Here is a 20,873-nt window from a genome sequence, read left to right on the forward strand (position 1 = left end):
AAAAAAGTTTGCAGCAATACATCACCCTTCTCCAGCTGCTAATCTTTTCCATTTCACACCCACTGATCATTATCACCATGAAAAAACACTCCTGTCATAAAGGCAGATCTAAGGTTGTAGCCTTGGTTGTAATCAAGAGTAGATGAGCTTAATGCTTCCCAACTCATTCCCTGCTTGTCACTCCAGTCCTTTTCCAAAACATTCATACCCAATACTACTCTCAGGTTATTTTTCGAGGGAAAAAAAACCCCACCAAAAACCAAAACCCAAATCAACATTGATTTCAGAGTGGCAGGAGACGTGACTGGGTTAGAAAAACAATCAATAACACTACAGAGACCCCACAGCCAGCAGAGGCTGAAATCAGAAGCCACGCACATCACTTTTGAAGTACAATTTTCAGGACTTTATGTAGCTGAAGACTCAACCTTGTTAATTCCCTCCCATGCACTCAATATTTATTAAAGTTTTGTCAGAAACCTTGATCCTTTTGTAATTAAATCTCCTGCTGAATACTCTGCTGGACTCCCAATTAATGACAATGTTTCTAAAAAGATCAACACTTCACCTTTGCAAAGCTCTCTCCCATTTTCTTTCACTTGCCTGGATGTTAGCAACAGTGGAGTTTAAGCTAAGTGACTACTTTGTACTATTTCATCTGTAAACAGAGAGCTTAGTGAATCACAACAATAAAAAGGTCACTTACTAACAAACCTCCATTGTTTAGAGCCTTTTTCATCCTTTTCTTCCATACTCCTTCATGATCTGGATATTGCAATAACTCATTGACAAGAGTCAGGAAGCACCTTACAGTACTGAAGTTAAAATTTTGACTTTTGATGATAGAGAGATAGAACATTTATAAAAAGATGATCAGCAAGGTCATTGCAAGTACTTAAGGAAAACAAACAAAACTGAAGCTCCTGACTTCCCACCTCCCATCAACCAAAGACTCCTGCAACCCTCCTGTTCCACTCCACTACTGATAGCAAACAAACAGCTTGGTCCTTCAGCTTTGACACCCTGGACTTCCCGAGCACAAAGTCCCGGGCACATCAGAAATAAGGTTTGAAACACTACCCTTCATCCACTACGCTGTGCCTGATAAGAATTTCTGTAGCAACAGGACAGCACTGTTAGTTTTGGATTTAAACCAGTATCTGTGCATCAAGAAAGGTATTCCCAACTGCAGTCTGAGGGCAGACAATCAAAGGACTGTCCAGTCACATGGATCCTTTTTTGCAGGTGAAGAAATCAATCCATCTTAAGGACATGGGTTTGAATATCTTTATTTCAAATTCACCCCACAATATTCAGCCACAGGCTCTGCAAAGTCACACTGCCTTTTCTAAAGGCAATGACGTGTTGACAGTGGTAGGATGGAAGAGCTGTTTGACCTACAGCCTATGTGAGCACTGGTGGTATCACACATGGACTATATTGAGGAACACTCCCCTGCCCTATCTCTCCTGGCACAAGCCCCTCTGCCCCATGACTGCGCTGCTGTGAGCAGCACCCAGGGCCAGAGGAGCTCGTTAAACGGCATTAAGGGAGGTAACAAACAGCTCTAGGTACAGATACGATGCTCCTGAGGGGACCTGGCTCCTGGGAACAGCTGTTGACAGAGGAAAAGCTGAGCTGTGGTTCCAGCCCAAACCTGCAGCAATACAATGCTGAGCTCCAGTTCCTGGCAACCTCATTAACCAGAGAACAATCAAGCAATGCTTAAATGTGACTTATTTAATCACAAAAACATGACACTTGTTGTTATTATTACGGGATGTGTTTTCCACCTTATTTCTTAATCTTCACACTTACAAAGGCCAGTAGTCTCGTCATATGACCTCCAGTGGTCACAAGCTCTGCAGGGGCAGGACAGATGACTTTTACAGAAGAGGTAAATGAAAGTCCAAGCAGTCAAAAGAAAGTACCAAGAAGGATGCAGCAGGTGGTCTTCTTTCTATTCATGCACATCAATTTGAATAATACTAGAATCTCTATCCCCCTATTACTGTGTATTTGAAAGTACAATCTTTTCCATCACCCACAAAACTTTGGTCCCAAGTACACTGGACATCTCAGGTTCCCAAATCCCTTTTCTTAATTATGAAGCATTAATCTGGGCAAACTGGTGATTATCAGATAGAATAAAATATGCTTTAGTTCTCTAAGTGGCTTCCAGGAACTGAACTGGAGACATAATTTTTTTACTTTCTTCTCCTAAAAGGAGCTTCTAAAAGTAATGCTGCTGATGATAAAACCAACTACCTAATGGAGCTTTCAGGATGAAACTCATCCAAGACTTAGTAAAATAATAAACAAAATTATGTAATCCTGAATCTAAGCTAGTTGCTTAAAAAAGGAAGAGTGCAAAGGATGTAATGCAAAGGTGTCAAGAACAAAACGGGGAAGTGTGGGAGAAGCAAATTTTCCTGAGTGGACAAATACAGGGAGATCCTCTGACATGTCAGTATTGCCTGTTATTTCCAGTGGTTTACAGAGATGGAATTCCTTATGGAGAAATTCACAGGATACTGTTCTCAGTTATTTGAAAACAGGCTCTAGGAGCCTCTATGTGGAAAACAGAGTTGCCATCACTTTGAAGAAGGAACCTGATGGAGTTTGCTATTCACCTACCAGTGGTGAGGCTACAAGACTCTTGTGTCTGCCCTTGGAAATATTACCAGGAGGATGCTTTGTTCTTTATGTTCTGCTCACACCTAACAACTCTCAGACATGCTGTCAATTAGCAACACAAGGAAAACAAAACTGATCTTAAAATGTACAAAGCATTTATACTGAGAGCAAACAGAACTACTAAATATTGACTTTTCAAATTTCCTTAAGCTACCAAAATTTTTTGTTTTGAAAGGGAGCTGATTTGGGTATACACCTGGTCAGGGGGGGAGAAGGAAGAGAGAAAAGAGAGTCACTGATGTATTAATAGTGTTGTCACCAACTTATTTGCATTGCAAGGAACCAGTACACCAAGTGCCATACAATCACTATTTTACACTGGGCTATGTTTGACTTCAGCCCAGTTCTCACTATCATGTAGGGATGAGGACTTCTAAGTGTACCACTCCAGTGTTACATATTAAATAAACCCCCACACAAAACAGTGGGAAAATAAACTCATTCAGTAGATAAGACTGAGAAAACAAAGCCTCCTGATTAGTTAAGTCATACACTGTTCAAATGACATAAGGATAATTTTATCCTGCATTCCACCATTCACATGTTTCTACTGTAGCAATTCTATCATATATTTGAACATAAGTTTCACTCTCTTTTAACGTGTTTTAAGTTTAAATTAAGTTTCTTTAAAGTCAAGGTGCATTTAATAGGCTTGAGATTTAACAAAATTCAGGCAACATTTAGTTCCAAAATACAGAATATGGCATATTCCAGGAAAGCATCCTCCCAAAGTCAGGTCGTAGTGTTTTAATCTTGCTTCAAGCAAAAGACTTAGCACAATAAGTAGAGAATAAATTCCAATATAGACTTCCAGTTGGTAATTAAAAGTAGGCAAAATTTAAAGCTTCCACGGCATTAAAGGTGAATACAATCCATTATTTACAATGCACAACACCCTCCAAGATACAGGTCTACTAAAAGTCCTGATTGTTTCTTCTTCCTTCCCTTTAAAAGCCACATTTGCAAGCAATTTTCCCTTCAAGTTTTCCATCCTTACATCCAGCTCTGCCCTTGGCTGGCGAGGGCAGGGCCATGAGCTGCAGCAGCTAATGCTGCTCCGAGCGGGGCAAGGCAATATGGAAAGCAAACAGTTACAGACCTGGCTGGCAGCTTTGGCACAAATTTAACACACACATTCGCACACCCCCGCAAAACCAGGTCTAATTTGACAGTCCCCATGTTCTGCAACAAAGCTGCTATTCAAGAGCAAGAGGAAGCTTGTTCCTTGCTAATGGAGCCACGGAGGTTATGAGCTTCCAGGAGGCTGACGTAAACCATACCCCGCTGCAGCCGAGCCCTGCGCTGCTTCCAGTTCCTCCCTGCCACGTTTAAAACTGCAACCAGAAAAATATTACCACAGTGGGCAAGCACTGCACGCTGGGATGCCCCATTTTCCACCCAGGCAATTTCTTCTTACCACCTCTCAACACATCAAGTCACACGAGCGCAGCCGTGAGCTCCAGGGGAGGGGAAAAAAATAAAAGCAGGGGATACCTGCACAGAGACAGCATTGTATGGCTCAAAAGTTATTTAAAACAGTCTGCTGGAAAGCCAGAGGAGCTCTGTGACTTACCTGGGCTTTATCACTGAGCATTTGCAACTGAATTAATATAAATAACCTCCTCAGGGAGCAAAGAGAAAAGGAGCAGCATCTCCAAAAAGATGGTGGGAAGCATTTTGTGTGAACAGTAGAAAAGGAAAAAAAAGTATTTTAATTGGTACTCACATATAACGGGGCTTGCTGTGGATTAAGTTTCATGACCTCAGAACACTGAAACAAAAAAAGAAAAAGCAAGTTTAAGCTATTTTTCATAATATTTTAGGTACTTCTTTATAAGCTGCTTTAGCATCCACACATTACTTCTTCCAATAATCACTTTTACACAGCAATTTTCTATTGTCTCCCTTTGGATCAACAAGAATCTGACAATTTTTTATTTTTTCTTAAATTTATCCTCACATTAAGCAAAAACAACTCTAAAATAATTAGTAAAGTACTCATCTGAGCCATCTGCACTGTTGGTGCTGAGGACATCCCCCAAGTGAAATTCACTTCCCCTTCATGTCCATCTCAATTCATCTGTCCTCCTAGCAACCTTCACTTCATATCTGCTTTTTTATGACAATTATGAATCCTTAATTGCCATCCTTCCAACCAATTCCCCCACTCCCCCACAAAAAAGCATCTGTAAACATTTGCAATTCTCTCTGCTGCTCAAGAAATCCACCTACTACCTTGCCCAAGTGAGTTTGGTGCCATTTTTCACCCCTTTCACTGGATTATTTGTTAAAAAAATATTTCAGAACTATTAAAAAAAAATCAAAAATGCTCCTTGGAAAACTGAAGAAAAATTTCCAAAATAGACGATGCTCACGATTCTGCATCAGCATTTTTCATAGTCAAAAACTACCATTACTCATCCAACAAAAGTGATTTTAGCCAAGACCGTTTCCTCTTTCAGGTCTGTCTCTGGAATTTCTCTATAACATGGTGAAAGTTTCTTGTACTGAGTTTTTAATCAGTTGAGCCAGAATTTCTCTTGCATTAGTTCCTCCCTTGCAGCAGAAAATATTCACCCTAAACAAAAGCTCTAAGTTTTCATTTAATGTGTGTATTAAGAGATCCAGGATCCTAAGATGAAGGAATGCAAAACAATTAAAAATGGAATTTCTGCTGTTACTCATGTCTGCAGTACTGGTAATGCTCTGCAAATACTTCAAACCCTTTTTAAAATAGATGAAATACCACTCTGCTTTTCACACAAAAAACACAGGATCTTGTTCATACTTTGCTCCTGTCCAAATCCCACAGTTTGCCTTCAGTGAGACAGAAATGAAACCACAGCCTAAGTTTTCTTAGCTGATTCCAGCTATCCTTGCTCCTTCACACGCTCTCCTTATTTTACAAAATGTTTTTGTACCAGTTGCTTTAAAATGCCAGAGTGATCTGCCAAGCTTGTGCATCAAAACAGCCCCTCTGCAAAAGGTCCTCTGAGGCAGCCAGTGATATTTTGCAATAGTTTTAAATCTAGTCCAATTCATGTCTATTTTCAACCTTGAGATTCCCTGTCGTACAGCAGGAATGCCTCAAGATGGTTATGACTGATAGTTTTCACTGTATTTTCAGCTCTTATAAAGACTGACTTACTCACCAAAATAGGAGATTAGTAGCCCTAGCTTTCATTTGAGCAGGTGAGCTCCAAGGACAGCTCTGCAAGCAAACCTCACTTGTGCCCTACAACATGCCCCTGAATTCAAGTCCTATTGAGGGCACAAAAATAAAAGAAAATTAAAAAAAAGAAAAAAAAAATGGATAAACCCCGTCAATCTCCCTCATGACCTACTTGAGCCTCTCTCTCCTATTCTGAACCTGAGTATCCTGAACAGGGGCACAAAAACATTACCCATTTATTATTTTATTTTATCTTATGGAAGTCAAACGATGGATGCAAAAACTTCTTCTTAAGTTCACTTCACTTTTGAATTTTTAGAAAATCTCATTCTCTCAGGAAGCAAAATTCAGACTTCTGGTCTAATACAGCAATTTTTTCCTTTTTTTATGGAGCAGACAATGAGTATTAACATGACTGTTCCTTTCAAGACCATTGGTGGAAACCAGTAAAAGGAGCTTTCCTGTGCTGTCTGGCTCAAACAGGCTGCACTGAAGGTAGCAAAGATCTCTATGAAACATCAGCTGCAGAGGAGCATGCCCTCAACAGAGCCTTTAGGTTTCTGTAATTCAAGGAATAAAGTGAGATGGCATCCTCTGAGCTTTGTCATCTGACAGACGTACAGACTGCTTTGTTCTGCTCCATCACCTTCCTGGCGGATGCTTGGGAGCAGCTGAGTAGACAGAGAAATGAGAAAGAGGAGGAAGACATGTACAGATCAGGACAGGGTGGCATTACAAACTCCCCCTGGGTCACCTCTTTCTGTGGTGGAGGTGGTTTTGGCTCTGATGAAAGTGCCACATGTCATAGAGTCCAAAAGCAGCACATACCTGAAGGAGAAGGGAGAATATCAACACCTCTCACCTAGGAAAAAAGGGGAGGACTGTGAGTTCAAACTCATGACCAGTTTTTGTTGGGTTTTTTTTGGCAAGAGAAGTGCACAGCAGGAGCAGGAAAATAAGGTGACACTGCTGAACACTTGGTCTTGTCAAAAAATCCTGGAAATACTTCCTGAAGGAAGATTTTCTTTCCCCTTATCTTAACAGTTGGTCCTTAAATCAGTAACTTAAAATGATCTCTCAGTTCATTATGCACATGTCATTCCAATTTTTCTAAGTATGCAAACTTAGTTTGCAAGGAGACAGGCAGGTTTGGAAGATATTTTATTTTATCTTGTTAGGAAGTGCTTTGGCAAAAACACAGGAGAAAAACTGAGTGACAGATAAGCCTGAATGACTATTCTGCGTCAACAAAGGACTAAATTTAGGTTTCTAGACAAATGGACTTCTCCAACCAGTGGGAAGGCAGGGAACAACCTCTGAAAAACTTCAAAAAACTTTAATCTAGTAAGAAAAGGGAAAACAAAAGGCAGATCATAACCAAATCAAGATTCATAAGGACCCTAATACAGTCAATTTACTTCAAGTGTGAAAATGAGGAGGAAAAAAACCAGGAGAAAAGAGTTAAACTGCATTTTCTCCTATTATAAGAGGAGCACAGCCTTCAAGACAGTTCCTTCTATGAGGCCCAGAAAGCAATTTCTATCTTTTTGGGCAGGAAGAACTGGCTCTTTTAGATGTGGTAGACTGCAGTGAGAATAATGGCCCTACTGTGGGATCAGGATCTGGACTGCACATGAACTGCCCTGAAAGCCAAACTAACCTGAACAGGCAAATATAAATCCCACCTCCCTTGCCCAGCTCCCACTCAGCTATGGGCATCCTCATGGCAGCCAGTAGGTTTTGCTCCAGCAGCAGTTGTCTGTACTTAAAACATTGATATTATTTCTTTCAAATAGCTGAATCTTTTGAATTTCAATGTCTGGGAGGTTTATCACATGCTCTATATACATCCAGACAATTATATTGCAATGTTTCTGGAATTATATTAGGTTTTCCACCTTAGGATACCACAGTGAAATCCCTTGCATTTGCAAATTTGAAAGTAGGACGTGAAATGAAAATCCAGGTTCAAGCTCTTCAAAGCAACAGTGGTTTTAGACATTATAAAAATCTGCACAGGTCAGTAAAATAGAAAGCTACTGAAGCCTTCTCCAAATGGGATGGATACCTTTCTGCTCTGTTAAGCATTAAAGAATTAATACAGTCAGTTGTATTAAAGTCTCTTCTATAGAACTTCAGTGTTATTTTGCACAAAATTTCATGGGTAAGGACAAATGACTGTTCTTCATTTCACTGGGCATGGTAACTCTGACAGGGAAAGAAAGGAAAAAAGCATTTATTTGCTTTACTGTGGTTCCCAAAAACTCATCTAGGATTAGGGCTCCATTGGTTTTACATGCTGTAAAAATGCCAATGCAAAGGAAGCTTCTGCCCCAAAGAGTTTACAAACAAGCACAGGCAGTAGGAAGGGATACAAACACCTAGTGCTGAAGCAATAAATCCTTTTCCTCCACTACTCCCAGCTACCATTTCATTTAACCATAATTAGGTGGCTTATTTCCTCTAGGCATTGCAGGCAAAGTATGTATTTTGAGGGCAAATATGAGAGGAAGGTCAATGGTCCTTCAGATCAAACCAGCCCACGCACAAGCTGTAATGCAGAAGGACTTTGAACAGCCTGTAGACAGGAATTCCAAAATGGCTTTTCCATTTTCCCATCACTCCCCGTTCAAACTTGGTCGTTTTGGCACTGGTTCTACACCATACACATCTAAGAAAGGAAACCTCGTGCCACTCTCAAGAGTTGTCCATTAAGAATTTTTTGCCCTTTTTTTAATAAAAAAGAAGATCTACAGGATGGGCAGAAACAAGAACAACCAATCTCACCTCCAACAACTGACCAGAACTGCAACAAGCAGTAAGACGAGGAGTATTTAATCCATGTAGTATCCCTGAGAAAGCCTACCTACCACTGTCCTCCTCTCTCATGCACTAAATAAACTTCTATTTTAAGTGTTTGAGTTTTTCCAAACTTTTCAAGTTCAGGTTTAAGGTATTTTAAGTAAACTTCAGTTCTACATACACTTCAAGTTTAAGCTTTGCTGAAATTTATCTGAATCCCAGCACTTGACCTTTTCATTTATCATTTTGACATTTGATTTTAGAAACATTGATTCTTATTTGCAAAGCTTTACCCATGCACTCCCAGTTGTACAAAAAAAAAAAAAAAAAGACAACCAACCCAATCTTAGCCATAAAGAGCTTGTGGTTGCAGGCAAGAAAGAACAGCCAAAAAACACATGAAGAATCTGATGGTTACGGATTGCATGGAAAGCATTCCAATAGATAAACAGAAATGCAGAGAAAGCAGGATGGCTTTCCAGCTGTAAGCATCACAGCATCACTGGGATGAAAGCCAAAGAAGGATTGATCTTTTTTCAACGTAACAGAATTTACTTTCTATAAAACCATCCTGTAACAGTAGTTTATAAGGACTTCACTCCTCGGAAGGACTAAAATTTGACTTCAAGGCTCTGGAGTAACACTTCACTAGGTAGCCCAAACAACATATATCCCACAGAAATTCAGAAAGAACTATTGATGCTGATTATCTGCAAAAGAGCAAGACATAAACAGAATTCCTTTTGTACTGTACCATGGGCACCAATACATATATCCATAGTGGGACAACCTGCCTTATAGCCAACACTCAGATCCTCACCCTTTAGGCAAATAACCCCTAAGTTGTAAAAGAGTTTAAAGAAATCCAGGGATTTCCCAGGAGTACACATCCACCCCCCTTCTCAGCTTTCTGCTATATGGCTGTACTACAAAAATAAAACCAAGATTCCAAAAACACATCACTTCTCATTCAACAAAGCATAGTGTCCTCAAGGGCACTCCTCCACACTCTGGTTGTACGAAATGTTAATTTATCATGTACTTAGAAATATCAAGAGGATTGGGTTTCAGGCCCTGCAGAGCTGCTGCTCTAAACCACACAAGATAAATAAAAACGGGGAAATGGCAAGTGGGGGGACTGGAGAGGAGACCAATTGCCCATATACAGATGAATTCCTGCTGCAGCCACGATTTCATGGTAAGAGAACTAAAATAGCAACTTCTTTCACAAGTTTATTGTTCTCCCTCAGTGTCAAGGGAATACCACTTTTGAGTGGTATATGACGTTACTGTGTTGTATTATTCATCATCAGTCTCCTCGATCTTTTGTTATAAAACAATTATTTGAAAAAAGGCTTTTTTTGGTTTGGTTATGGTGATTCTTTTGTCTTTTTTTTGGTTGGGTTTTGTTGTTCTTTTTTTACCTGTAGCAAAAAGTATGAAAATTGAAAGAAACAAATGACTTGAGGTTGATTTTATTACTTATATTTTCTTGTGTGGTGTTTTTCCTGGTTATCTTTCTGCAAAGTTCAGACCTGCAGTAAGTTACTCTCAATCTATTGGTATTGGGCGAGACACGGGTTTGCTCACACACTCTGTCCCACAAGTTTCATTCCACACTGAATGAAGACCAGAACTCACCATTCATAAAACGAATGAGCATCCTAATCGGTGTACTACTGCTATGTCCTTAAAATCCATGTGAGAGGAGACTGAAAAAAACCAGGACAGAACCTACAAATAGCTTTGGCAGGAGAAATAAACCCATAAACCAGTTGTTCAGCAATGTGCATGGAGAAATTTGTATAAATAGAGTAGCTACAATTGCAGTGACTAAAATAAACCCTAAGACAGAAGATAAATCCTTTCAGGCATCATACTACCAAAAACAGAACGACTTTTTCTGTTGCTATAATAATGCATGATTTTGTATATCCGGTCAGAAATAGGAGGCTGCAGGGATTAGGAGAAGTAACCCATCCCAAATTTATTTTGTAGACACACAGGAAAGTGATACCACCAGCAAAAGCAATTGATCATGAAAAGGAGAAGAGGTGAAGAAACAAAAAACCTCACTTCAAACACGCAGCCACAAACAAGTTACCAGCATATCCAAGCATAGTGTTTATTATCACAGCTGAGCTTAGAAGTAAAAAACCCCCAGATATTTGTACTCAGTCATCTGAATTTATGTAACTCGCTGAACATTATGTTTTCTCACTGAATTGATTGCTTAGGAATAAAAATATATCCCTCACACAGCATTTCCACAGGTGATACTGCTTCCCAGCTGTGCCCTGTCTGCAAACAAAACCATATGATGACATTCAGTCTCAGATACACAGGAGTTTCTTTTGGCTGCCAGGGATGGAAAGGAGGTTCAAAGGTGTTTTGTGTACCATCACTCTCCTCCAAAGGCTCAGAGGTAACCCAGCAAGCCACCCTCAAGAAAACCAGACATATAGAGATTCTTTTCACAAAAAGAAAAACTTCACAATAATGTTTTCCCTCTAGGAAAAAAAATAAAAAGAACATATTTAATTGCAAAATTAGCCTAAAATGTGTTTGGTTTTTTTGGTTTGTTTTTTTTTTTTCCCTTTCAACAGTGCTGAAAACCTCAGTACTGTGGCCTTCAGGTACAAAAGGCCATCCATCAGGAACCAAGGAGTTGCAAGTGCTGAACAACTTGCAGAGGGGCTGGGAGCCTCACTGCAGCACAACCTAACAGAGCATCACTGGTTTAATTGACTGATGATTTAATAAAATGCTCTGCATATCGATTAACTCGCTTTGCTTAATGTAGCTCAGCTTCCTGGCAGCAGGAACTGGCACCACACATTTCCTGGGCTGGGAGCTGGGTTGCTCAGGGGCTGCACCCACCTCTGCTCCAGCCAACTCCCCTGGCCACACTACTTCCCTTACCCAAATCTTTCCCGTTATCCTTCCCAAAATAATGAAGTTTAACAAAAAGTTAAGATACAGGCAAGCAGATAGTACACACATGCATTAAAAAAATATGCTTAAGCCTTATCCATGCTATAGCAAGTCCCTAACCCAGCTCTGCCAGCCCTGCCTTACGTAGTCAAATAACCTTAGTCTCAGCACTTCCTTCTTTTGCACTATCTCAATCTCATAACTGTCAAAAAAAAATCATTTAATGGATTACTTAATTCCTGCCCAAAGCCTGGAAAGAGATGAAGCAGTGTAGGGTTAATAAAAGTAGTGCTGTCCCCTATGCCTGGCAGAGGAAGGCAGAGATCCCTCTCAAAAGTGCACATCTGGTTTTCCTGCTCCCATCTCTCCAGTTATCAGAAGATACAAAAAACAAACCTATACAACCCAAATCACAGCAGCTATCTCTCTACAGTTCATGTGCCCAATTTCAAATAAAGTAAGATATTGTAAAAGTTGGAAAAACAGAGTAAAAGGATTATTAGCCAGCTCTAATTATACGAACTGATCTCATCCTCTTGTCATAAGCCTCTTTCCTGTTTCCGGAATCTATTTGTGCAACAGAAAGACCAGCCTTTTGTAAATGTCCATGGGTCATCAACACAGAGTGATTAATTTCCCACTTTACAATACACATATACTGTCAACCAATTCACTTGTAATCTGATATAACCCTGACCTCGCTTGTCAATTTTTTTCCTTTACCATATTACTAAAGGCAAACAATACTTAAGATACCTATTTGTAAAATCCAAACAACATTTCAAAAGGAGCTATCATGCTGCTCTAATAAAATAAAAATCACAGACCACATCTTCAGCTCAAGTAGCTACATCCTAATAAAGTTAAGACCTAACAGTCAGCTTGAATTAAAGAGCACCATGTACGCAAAAGCACACATATGTTTATACTCAAATTAAGTCCTCCAACAGGTTCTGGGGCAGCTGTTTCACGTATGCATGAGACTTTTATCTCAGGCTCAAATATTAACTTTCAGAAATCCTTAGCAGACATTCTAGCTGCCTCTTCAAATGAGCAAAATCCAGTTTATACCTTCCAATATACTTTGCCGTTTAAAAACACATTTTGGCAGTAAACTGTGGGGAAGCTCTCAGTGACAACCAGCTCATGTTTGTAAGAGTGATCTTGGCTTTGGGGGTTTAACCAGGAACTTCATGAAAATCCCCAGGTATCAGGCTGGGCAGCATCACACAAGTTACTAGTTACCTTTGAAAACAGAGACGCATAGTATGGGACCAGGTGAAGAATGGTGGGGAAGGAAGAATAGGCTTTGGAGAGTGTTTCACCCCAGGTATAAAAGGATAAACATGATGGACAGCTGTCATCAGCAACAAAATGCCTACAGCCTTACACATGTAGTGGGAGAGAGCAAAGCGGCCGACTATTGATTCCAACAAGGTCTTGACTATAGCATGTCTCCTAAAAACAGCCTTCTCCACCTGATTATTCTCTGGCTCTCAAGGCTGTGCTGTTTTAGGAACTACACCGAGCAATGATGGCTTCAGTGAAAGAAATAATACCCCCAACTCTAGAGCTGAGCAATAAGGCTGTGCTTCTCTCTGTGTTCCCCAAACCACAGCACGTGTACTGCATTCCCAAAACCACAGGCTTGGAGTAGAAAAGAATCCATGACACCCAAAGCATCATGGATGCTTTTATGATGACAAATATTATTAAATATCTCCTAGCATTTACAAATCAGGTAGTTACCCAATAAGTGCAGCACCAACCTTAACTCTCCACAGCAGAGAGTTCTAGCCACAGAGTTGGAAAAACTGACATCAAGACCAAGATCCAAGAGATGTTTCCACTCATGTTTTGACCAAAGCAGCTTCAAGTGCCCAACATTTTAATGTATTCTTCCTTTCTAAAGAATAAATCAGATTCACTTTTCCCTTTAGGCTCCCTTTTGCAAATGCTCCCACTGTGGCTCCAGGCATCACAGACTTACTCAGGAAAAGCCTGGTTGGCACTTTTTTCCAGAAGAGGAAAACTTCACTAGAAACTTTGGGTTTCCTACAGGAGTACCTGTGCTAACCTCACTCCCTGTGGCACAGCACAACCACATCTGCCACTGCAAAATTACAAATTGTTGCTTCATAATTGTCCTCTTCTTTCAACTCAAAAACTATGGGAATATGTTCTCTCTGAACGGATACTTTAGGTAGTGACAGAATATGCTCATTTTGCTGCACATCCTTTCTGAAGCACAACAGCCTCAAAAACGCACATCATTCACCTAATGAGTGCAATGATGGAGTTATTTGGTGTGGCATTCCCAGAGAGGAAAAATGAGAGCTGTAACTCTCTTCCCAGGACACTGTATTACACAATGCATCCAGGGAATGCCCTACAGAAAGTAAAACCCCAAGCAACAAAATGCATTACTTCCCCAGATCAGAAAAGGGAGAACACTCGTTCAAATCTAATTTTTAAATAAATTAAAGCATCAAATAATAAAAATCTAAATAACCACAGTTTGTACCCAGTTCCACTACCCCACCTTTTATGTTTGAGCCTTTCTACAGCTCACTCATACTCAAAAAACAAACTTTGCAGACACCCCACTTCGCAACTGAAATCATTTCTTTCCGCTGCCTTTACAGAGTGGCCTTTCACACTGGTCCCCCAGGAATGGAATGGGTTAAGTGCCCACAGGACCCAGACTTTCCATTAAGTCATTTATTACCCCAGCTCGGGGACAAGGAGCTCTGCAGAAGGGAGAGCCCACGCTGTGCAGCTGTTCGCCAGCCAGGCACCTCTCCACAATTATAACACAGGATTAAGCTCAGGGAGTGGAAATCCGTCCCTCATTGCTGATGGCTTTTTTTTCTTTTTTTCAAGTTATGCAGCTATTTTAAATGTTACAGAGCTCATTATCATGAAGTTCATTAAGCAGTAACCACTTTATGAATGAAATGAAAAGATTATCATTATAGGACCAATTATGGAAATACTAGACCAGCAGGCAGGAAAAGGAAAGGGTATGAGAATGCTGCTCCTGAACTCCAGTTTAGCCTTTTTGTTTTCCCAGATTCTTCACAGGAGGCACACCCAAAAAACAGATGTGATGCAGAGGCTGGTTCCCAGGCAGGACTTCAGGTGAGAAGCTCTTGCTGCCTGTGCTGGGCCTCCCCAGAGATTTTGCTGCTACTGCCATGCAAAAAATCATCCCTTTGATCACCTCCAGGAAGGGTCTGGCATCTTTCTCAGCATCAAGCACTGCTTGCTGCAAGTTCACCACACTTCCAAAATCAGCCACAAATTGCTTCTCTGCATTCCTTCTTTAAACACGATGAACTTGGCGACCAGCTCTAAGCAAGACATTTATTCCTGATAAAGCAGGTTTCATTCATAATTTTGCCAAAGACTTCATTTCTTTCCCAAGGTCTGAAAATAGGTGTAATTCCCTTGCTCAACCCCACTGAATAAAGTAAAGCCAAACAATTACAATAAATACTTGTCTCTACAGTAACAACATTTTATGATTAATCCACCCAGCTGTTGCCACAGCTCAGTGATGCCAAACGACTGGGACTTGGTATTATTAAAGTGCTGGTCTTCCAGGCAAGACCATGGAAAATGTGAGGCACTGCAGAAGGTAAACAGGTTAGGGACAGTGGGAGAAGAAAAGAGGCAGCTTCCCGTGGTTGTCCTCTCTTCTTCCCTTGACAGAGCTCAAACATGACAAGCACCCATTTCCAGGCAAGACTCTAAAAGTTTCTTTGCTTCAAGCTAATAGTTCTTGCAAATTCAAGTAATTTTGGAGAGAATGGGTGTAACTCCATGAGTCAAAACAGCCACTCAGTATTGCAATAACCATACACTCATTTTTAGGTCAGATCCATCCCCTGATCTGGTTCACCACATGAAAAAGCTGGTGTTAACTGAAAAACAAACGCAGAAGCCTCAACAACATGACTGCTCCAGGACAGACAGAGGGACAGCCGTTGCGCCGACCAGGAGGCACATCCCACCAGCAGCTGGCAGGACCTCAGCTCTGATCCTGACTGCCTCCCATGGAAATCCTTGGGCTGTAACCATGTGCCTGCTGAGGGACATGAAAGCTGTATCTTAAAATATTAGGGAAAAACAGTTGATGCTGTTAAGTGCTATTTTACACCATGGCATATGATTGATACAAGAGGCGAGACCACACATCTCTTTTCTGTTTCCACCACAAAGAAACTGTATTTCATGGCAAAGTAACTTTCTGAATTTGCTTCTAACATGTGCTTTGATATCAACATGCTCTCCTGCTGTCAAGGGTAAGCCTGACAAATGGCTTGGCAATGGGCAAACCTGTTCTCTCAAACCCCTCACCTCAACCCTCATTTCTGCCTGAAAGAGCTGCCAAAACATTTAACCTTACTTTAACTGCATGAAGCAGTACAGGTGGCTCCAAGACGTCCTTCAGGTCGTTGCCACACCAAGCGGGCAGAAGCAGGGCAGGTAACGACACTCAGCTCCTGGAAGAGAGGGAAAAAGGAGGAGTCATCAAGCGCAAGGGTCATCATGGCTGCTGGGGTTCCAACACACGAACTGGCCTCACAACACCTTCACCAAGGGGGATGGAAACCATCTTCTACCTTGCAAGCTGTACAGGAGCCTCCCACGGCAGTCCCATGTGGTTCCATGAGCACACACGGGGCAATGAGCACACTGTATAGGGCTATCTATATGGGCATCTGGCACCACCTAAGAATAACTGTGCTGCTGAGTTGTATTTGCTGCTGTCTTGCTATCTGGTTTATCCCCAAAGCTGTTGATCTGCTGTCCACCACTGCATCACAACCCACTAAGCTGGCCTTAAGTCCTTTGTATCCATCAACACAGCCCCTCCCAGACTTCATCAAACTCTTTGTGAACTCCTTTATGGTAAGGTTTTTTAAAAGGAACAACAGCACCAGAAGCAGATGATGGCAGATGATAGCCAGCAGATGAAGCCAGCAAATCTCTGCCAAACCCTTCTGGGCTGCCTGCACTTTTCCACAGGCTGATTTCCTTCTCTGGGGAAAAGCCTACTCAGTAGATTCATCCATAGGGATAAACCTGGCCTACAAAGCACACCTGGAAAGAGCAGTTATAGTGGATTAAATGTCAAAAGGAGAAAAAGCCCAGGTTGGGCTTTAGTTTATTAAATGCTGTGTGGGAGATTTTATTAGCCAAATCAAAGTCATCAGGGTACCTCAGGCCATCATTTGGTTACCACAACAGGAAAGGTTGTGGCTACACACACATCACCAAACGCAAGCGCGACACACCAACTGCCTCCTCCTGTTCTACCAGGAGGAGAGACTCTGCCCCTGTGCTCTCCCAGTTGGGAAAGCATCCGTAATCTGGGAATCTCACAGCCTGAGCCAGCCTGCCGACCTCAAAGTGCAATTACAAGCACAGAAGTAACAATGGCAAAATGAGTTACCAGCTGGGAAATCAATTGTACTGTGTGAATAAGCCGGGAACAGACTGCACTGGAAGGTAATGCACTGCACAACAAATCTCACTTCTTCGTCTGAACAAGAACAGCATCACCTCAACACCTCACTGTTGGTTTTACACAATGTTTTCTTAAGATTAATGGCTAAAAGTCTCTTTTATGCATTCTGCTGAGAAATGGGGAAAGTAAGGCACTACAGGGTACTGTGTTTTACTGCAAGTATATATATTTAGACATAGACCAAATAGGAAAAAATAAAATTCACACTCTTGTTCCTCTTAAAGTATCAGCATTGTGCACGAATTCCTTCACTGCGATGTCACACATTTCTGAATTACATTCTTATGCCAAACTACTGGAGCTGAAAGAGGAATTACCTGAACTCTTAAACCCCAGTTAAGAGCACACAAACACTCTTTGGATTCATTAACCAGTAAAAACCACCCTTGCAGCCACAAACAAACAGACTGGAACTTCCCTCTGGCATTTCTGTAGTATTACTCTCAGGACCACATTTTAGAAGATGGTTACCATTTGATAAAGCAATGATTAACTCTGTTAAGTAAGCAACATTAACCCAAGGCTCCTACTTGCCATCCTGTGTTGATCTCCAAATAACAGCTCTCTCAAAAAGGCACATACAACAACAGTACAATGGTTTCATTTGTTTGTGAGACACTGATAACTTGAGTTTTAATACTGTATTTGTATATTTTGGCAGAGAAAGCAGGGTTTGCTGCTACTCTTTTGAACCAACAAGGAATATGGGTATGGCTAACACTGCTAAAGTAGATACTGAGCCTGCTGTGAATCACTGCATGTTTTTCCTCATATCCACCAAGGAATGAGGGTGTGTGTATGGAGTCATATGCAGTGCTTACTTGGATGTTCAGGACTTGGAAAGTTTTAGCAAGTGAAGAAAATCAACTGGCCTACCAATGAAAAGCTGTAACAGATCACAAAATTCTTCCTCACGGTTTTTTGTTTGTCTGGTTTTATTCTGTGGGAATTTTTAGATTGCTACAAGAAGAAGCAAATAGCATTAAAAAGTCTTATATATATATTTTAGTTCCACATGTAAAGAGCCTGCACGATCAGTAAGGCTCTCCACATCAGAGAATCAATTCCCCAAAGAACTGATTTCTACTTCCCATGAAACTGTTATGGGACAACCCTTGCACGCCTAAGCACACCCACTTCAGAAGGATTTCCCCATGGGGATTTCTTCTCCTCCTCTTCCTGTACTGGGAAAGTCATCACCAAGTGTAGATGAACACTGACATAGCTCCTGTTTTCTGAGTCTTAAAATTACAGGAAGATGATGACATACAGTAGCTTTATAAAAAGCAATTTAGTTTCTACAATGCTCTGCCAGCATTCCCAACAACCTGTAACTGGATAATTTCTGCCTAAAAGGGGTGATAGTAATGATAATACCCAGTGCTCACTAAAGTAAATGAGAATGTAAAGGAAGGTCTTATTGACACTTGCCTTTATACAATGTATTTTGCTTGGGTTTAATAAAAATAGGGGAAAACGCCATCTCATTGCTAGGACAGGATAATTTGATAGTGGACTGCTCATGGTCTTGCTCCCTCCATACTGAGACAGCTACAGAAGAAATTTCCCAGGCCACTGATGAATTACTGAAACATCTTTTGAAGAGAGAGGAAAATAAAATTTAAGGACAGTGTTACAGCTATTTACAATTTTAAGAAGACAAAGTAACTGGCCCTGTGGATTATACATGTAATTCCTTCTTTTCCCAAAAAAGAGCCCAATCTGCATCTGATGTGTCCTTTACAGGCAGAGGAGCCAAGTACCAAAAGGTACGCTCCCTACATTTCTAAATTAAATGAATAGCAGTTAATAACACAGCCAAAAAAGGAGTTATCCTGTGCTGAAAAACTATTTGGGAGCAATCAGTCGGGGCTCTCAAACACACATGCTTGATAGAGCCCCAACACATGGACCTCAGGGCTTCCAGTTGCTTTGATGGTTCCTCCCAAGCAAACACCCACCCTTGCCAAACACTGCCCAGTGCCCAGCACAGAGGAAACTACTCCTCAAACTTGCTCTTTTTTCCCTAAACACAAACCCATTTTATTTTTCAGAGAAGTGATATATATTTTGTTGCTCTGCCAGCTGACGGCTTTGACACATCAAACGGGTTATCTCACCATCTGGTTGTAATTGCCATCACAAAGCTTTCAACAAATTCAAGGAAGAGCACCAAAAGGAGGGCACTAATGGTCCAAGAGATGAACTGCCGATTACTGGGGATTATTTGATACAGTTGGAACCTTTTCATAGACAAGACGCCCAAACACAGCCAATCCCACAGCTACAGCACCCAAACAAGCCTCTGGAGTACTTTCGAGTTCTGGCTGTTGCCCACTATAAAATCTCCTCACAATTTCATATCAAAAGGTGTCAATGAAAACACTGCTTGTCCTCCTCATCTCCCAAACTGCTGGGTGTACAATTGCATGCTGCTGTAATCTTTTGTGTTGAATACACAGCCTATATTTGCGTATCACAATATTCTCGTTATAGGACATCCTTTTCCTGCTTCTATTGACGCCCAAGAGAGACTGCCTCACAAGACATTTTAAGAAGTTTGTCCCATGGTCTGAACTATGTTTCCTAATTCCTTAGGGAAGGGAGTCTGGACACACTCTGCTTGGACACGGTGACACACTTCTCAGACAACCAGAGGATCAAGCCCTGCCAGCAGGGATTTAAGAAAGGCAGGTCTTGCTTGACTAGCCCAAGGAACTGGTGGAGTCACCACCTCCAGAGAGATTTAAAAGATGTGTAGATGTGGTACTTAGGGACATGGTTTAGTGGTGGTCTTAACAGAGCTGGGTTGATGGCTAGACTTGATGATCTTAGAGGTCTTTTCCAAGCTAAATATGATTCTGTATAAACAGAAGAATAAAGTATTATTTGCCTAAAATCTGCTTTGCTTTGGACAAGTGTAAGTGCAACATGGATCCACTAGCCACTGCATCACACAGTTATCACATTTGTACCAGCAGATTGCAGCTCCTCACATTTTGACACACACACAAGGTTCCTCTGAAAGTAAATGATGGGTTTTGTTTAAAGAGCAGCATCTGACTTGGCACACTGGATGAAGAAAAACCAAGAATTTTAAAACAATAGAAAGTAAAACATATCCATATTTCACATCTCTGTACACATTGCAGAACAAGCAATAATATTAAGATGTTAACTGGAGTCCCATTAATCCTGATTACCAAGAGACGGGAGACAAAAATTCTTCCATATACACTAAGTTAACTTTTGAAACCTAAACTCTTTCGACAGCGTCGCCTTGAACTTGTAAACAGAAATATTCCCAATTGGATGAAAAGGGAAACAAGGATGCACCCATCCAAGACCACTTCCCTGCTCATTCTAGCCCTGGACAGAAACAGATTTTTCTCTCTCGAACTTGGAGATCTGCACAAAACTGAAAGAAGTTTGGTGTTTGCTTTTTATTTCCAGCAGCAATTGCAAAGCAGCGAAACAAAGAGGTCAGGGATGCTTTATGGCTCTCTGTCTTCCCTCTTGACAGCAACCTGTGCTCCATAAACTCTTCCTGTGCAATAACACGCAGCAACCTGTTACCCCAGAAGAAGATTAGGTGCCACGGGGACTCTGCAAGCAGTGAAAAACCCCTGACCTCTGAGAGCATGGTCCTGCACAAGTGCTCTTCAAAGGTATACGAGGTTTCGGCCTTCAAAATTGAAGGGGAAAAAATTGAAATAATAACAATATTTTTAT

At 41.0% G+C, this 20,873-nt stretch overlaps 1 protein-coding gene across 17 annotated transcripts in view; it reads right to left on the minus strand.

Moving 5' to 3' along the window:
- AKAP13 (A-kinase anchoring protein 13) overlaps positions 1 to 20,873 on the minus strand; it is a 208,446-nt gene that overhangs the window by 142,314 nt on the left and 45,259 nt on the right. For 16 of the 17 annotated variants that reach the window (XM_064669029.1, XM_064669030.1, XM_064669026.1 and 13 more), the window contains 2 exons: positions 16,017 to 16,113; positions 4,424 to 4,468 (listed from right to left, as the gene is read on the minus strand). In XM_064669029.1, coding sequence (XP_064525099.1) covers positions 4,424 to 4,456 — 33 coding nt within the window. In that variant the 5' untranslated portion in view covers positions 4,457 to 4,468; positions 16,017 to 16,113. The remainder of the gene's footprint in view (positions 1 to 4,423; positions 4,469 to 16,016; positions 16,114 to 20,873) is intronic. The other variant, XM_064669027.1, reaches the window with a different exon arrangement.

This window comes from Pseudopipra pipra, chromosome 12, assembly GCF_036250125.1.
Source record: "Pseudopipra pipra isolate bDixPip1 chromosome 12, bDixPip1.hap1, whole genome shotgun sequence".
Taxonomy (NCBI): Eukaryota; Metazoa; Chordata; class Aves; order Passeriformes; family Pipridae; genus Pseudopipra; species Pseudopipra pipra.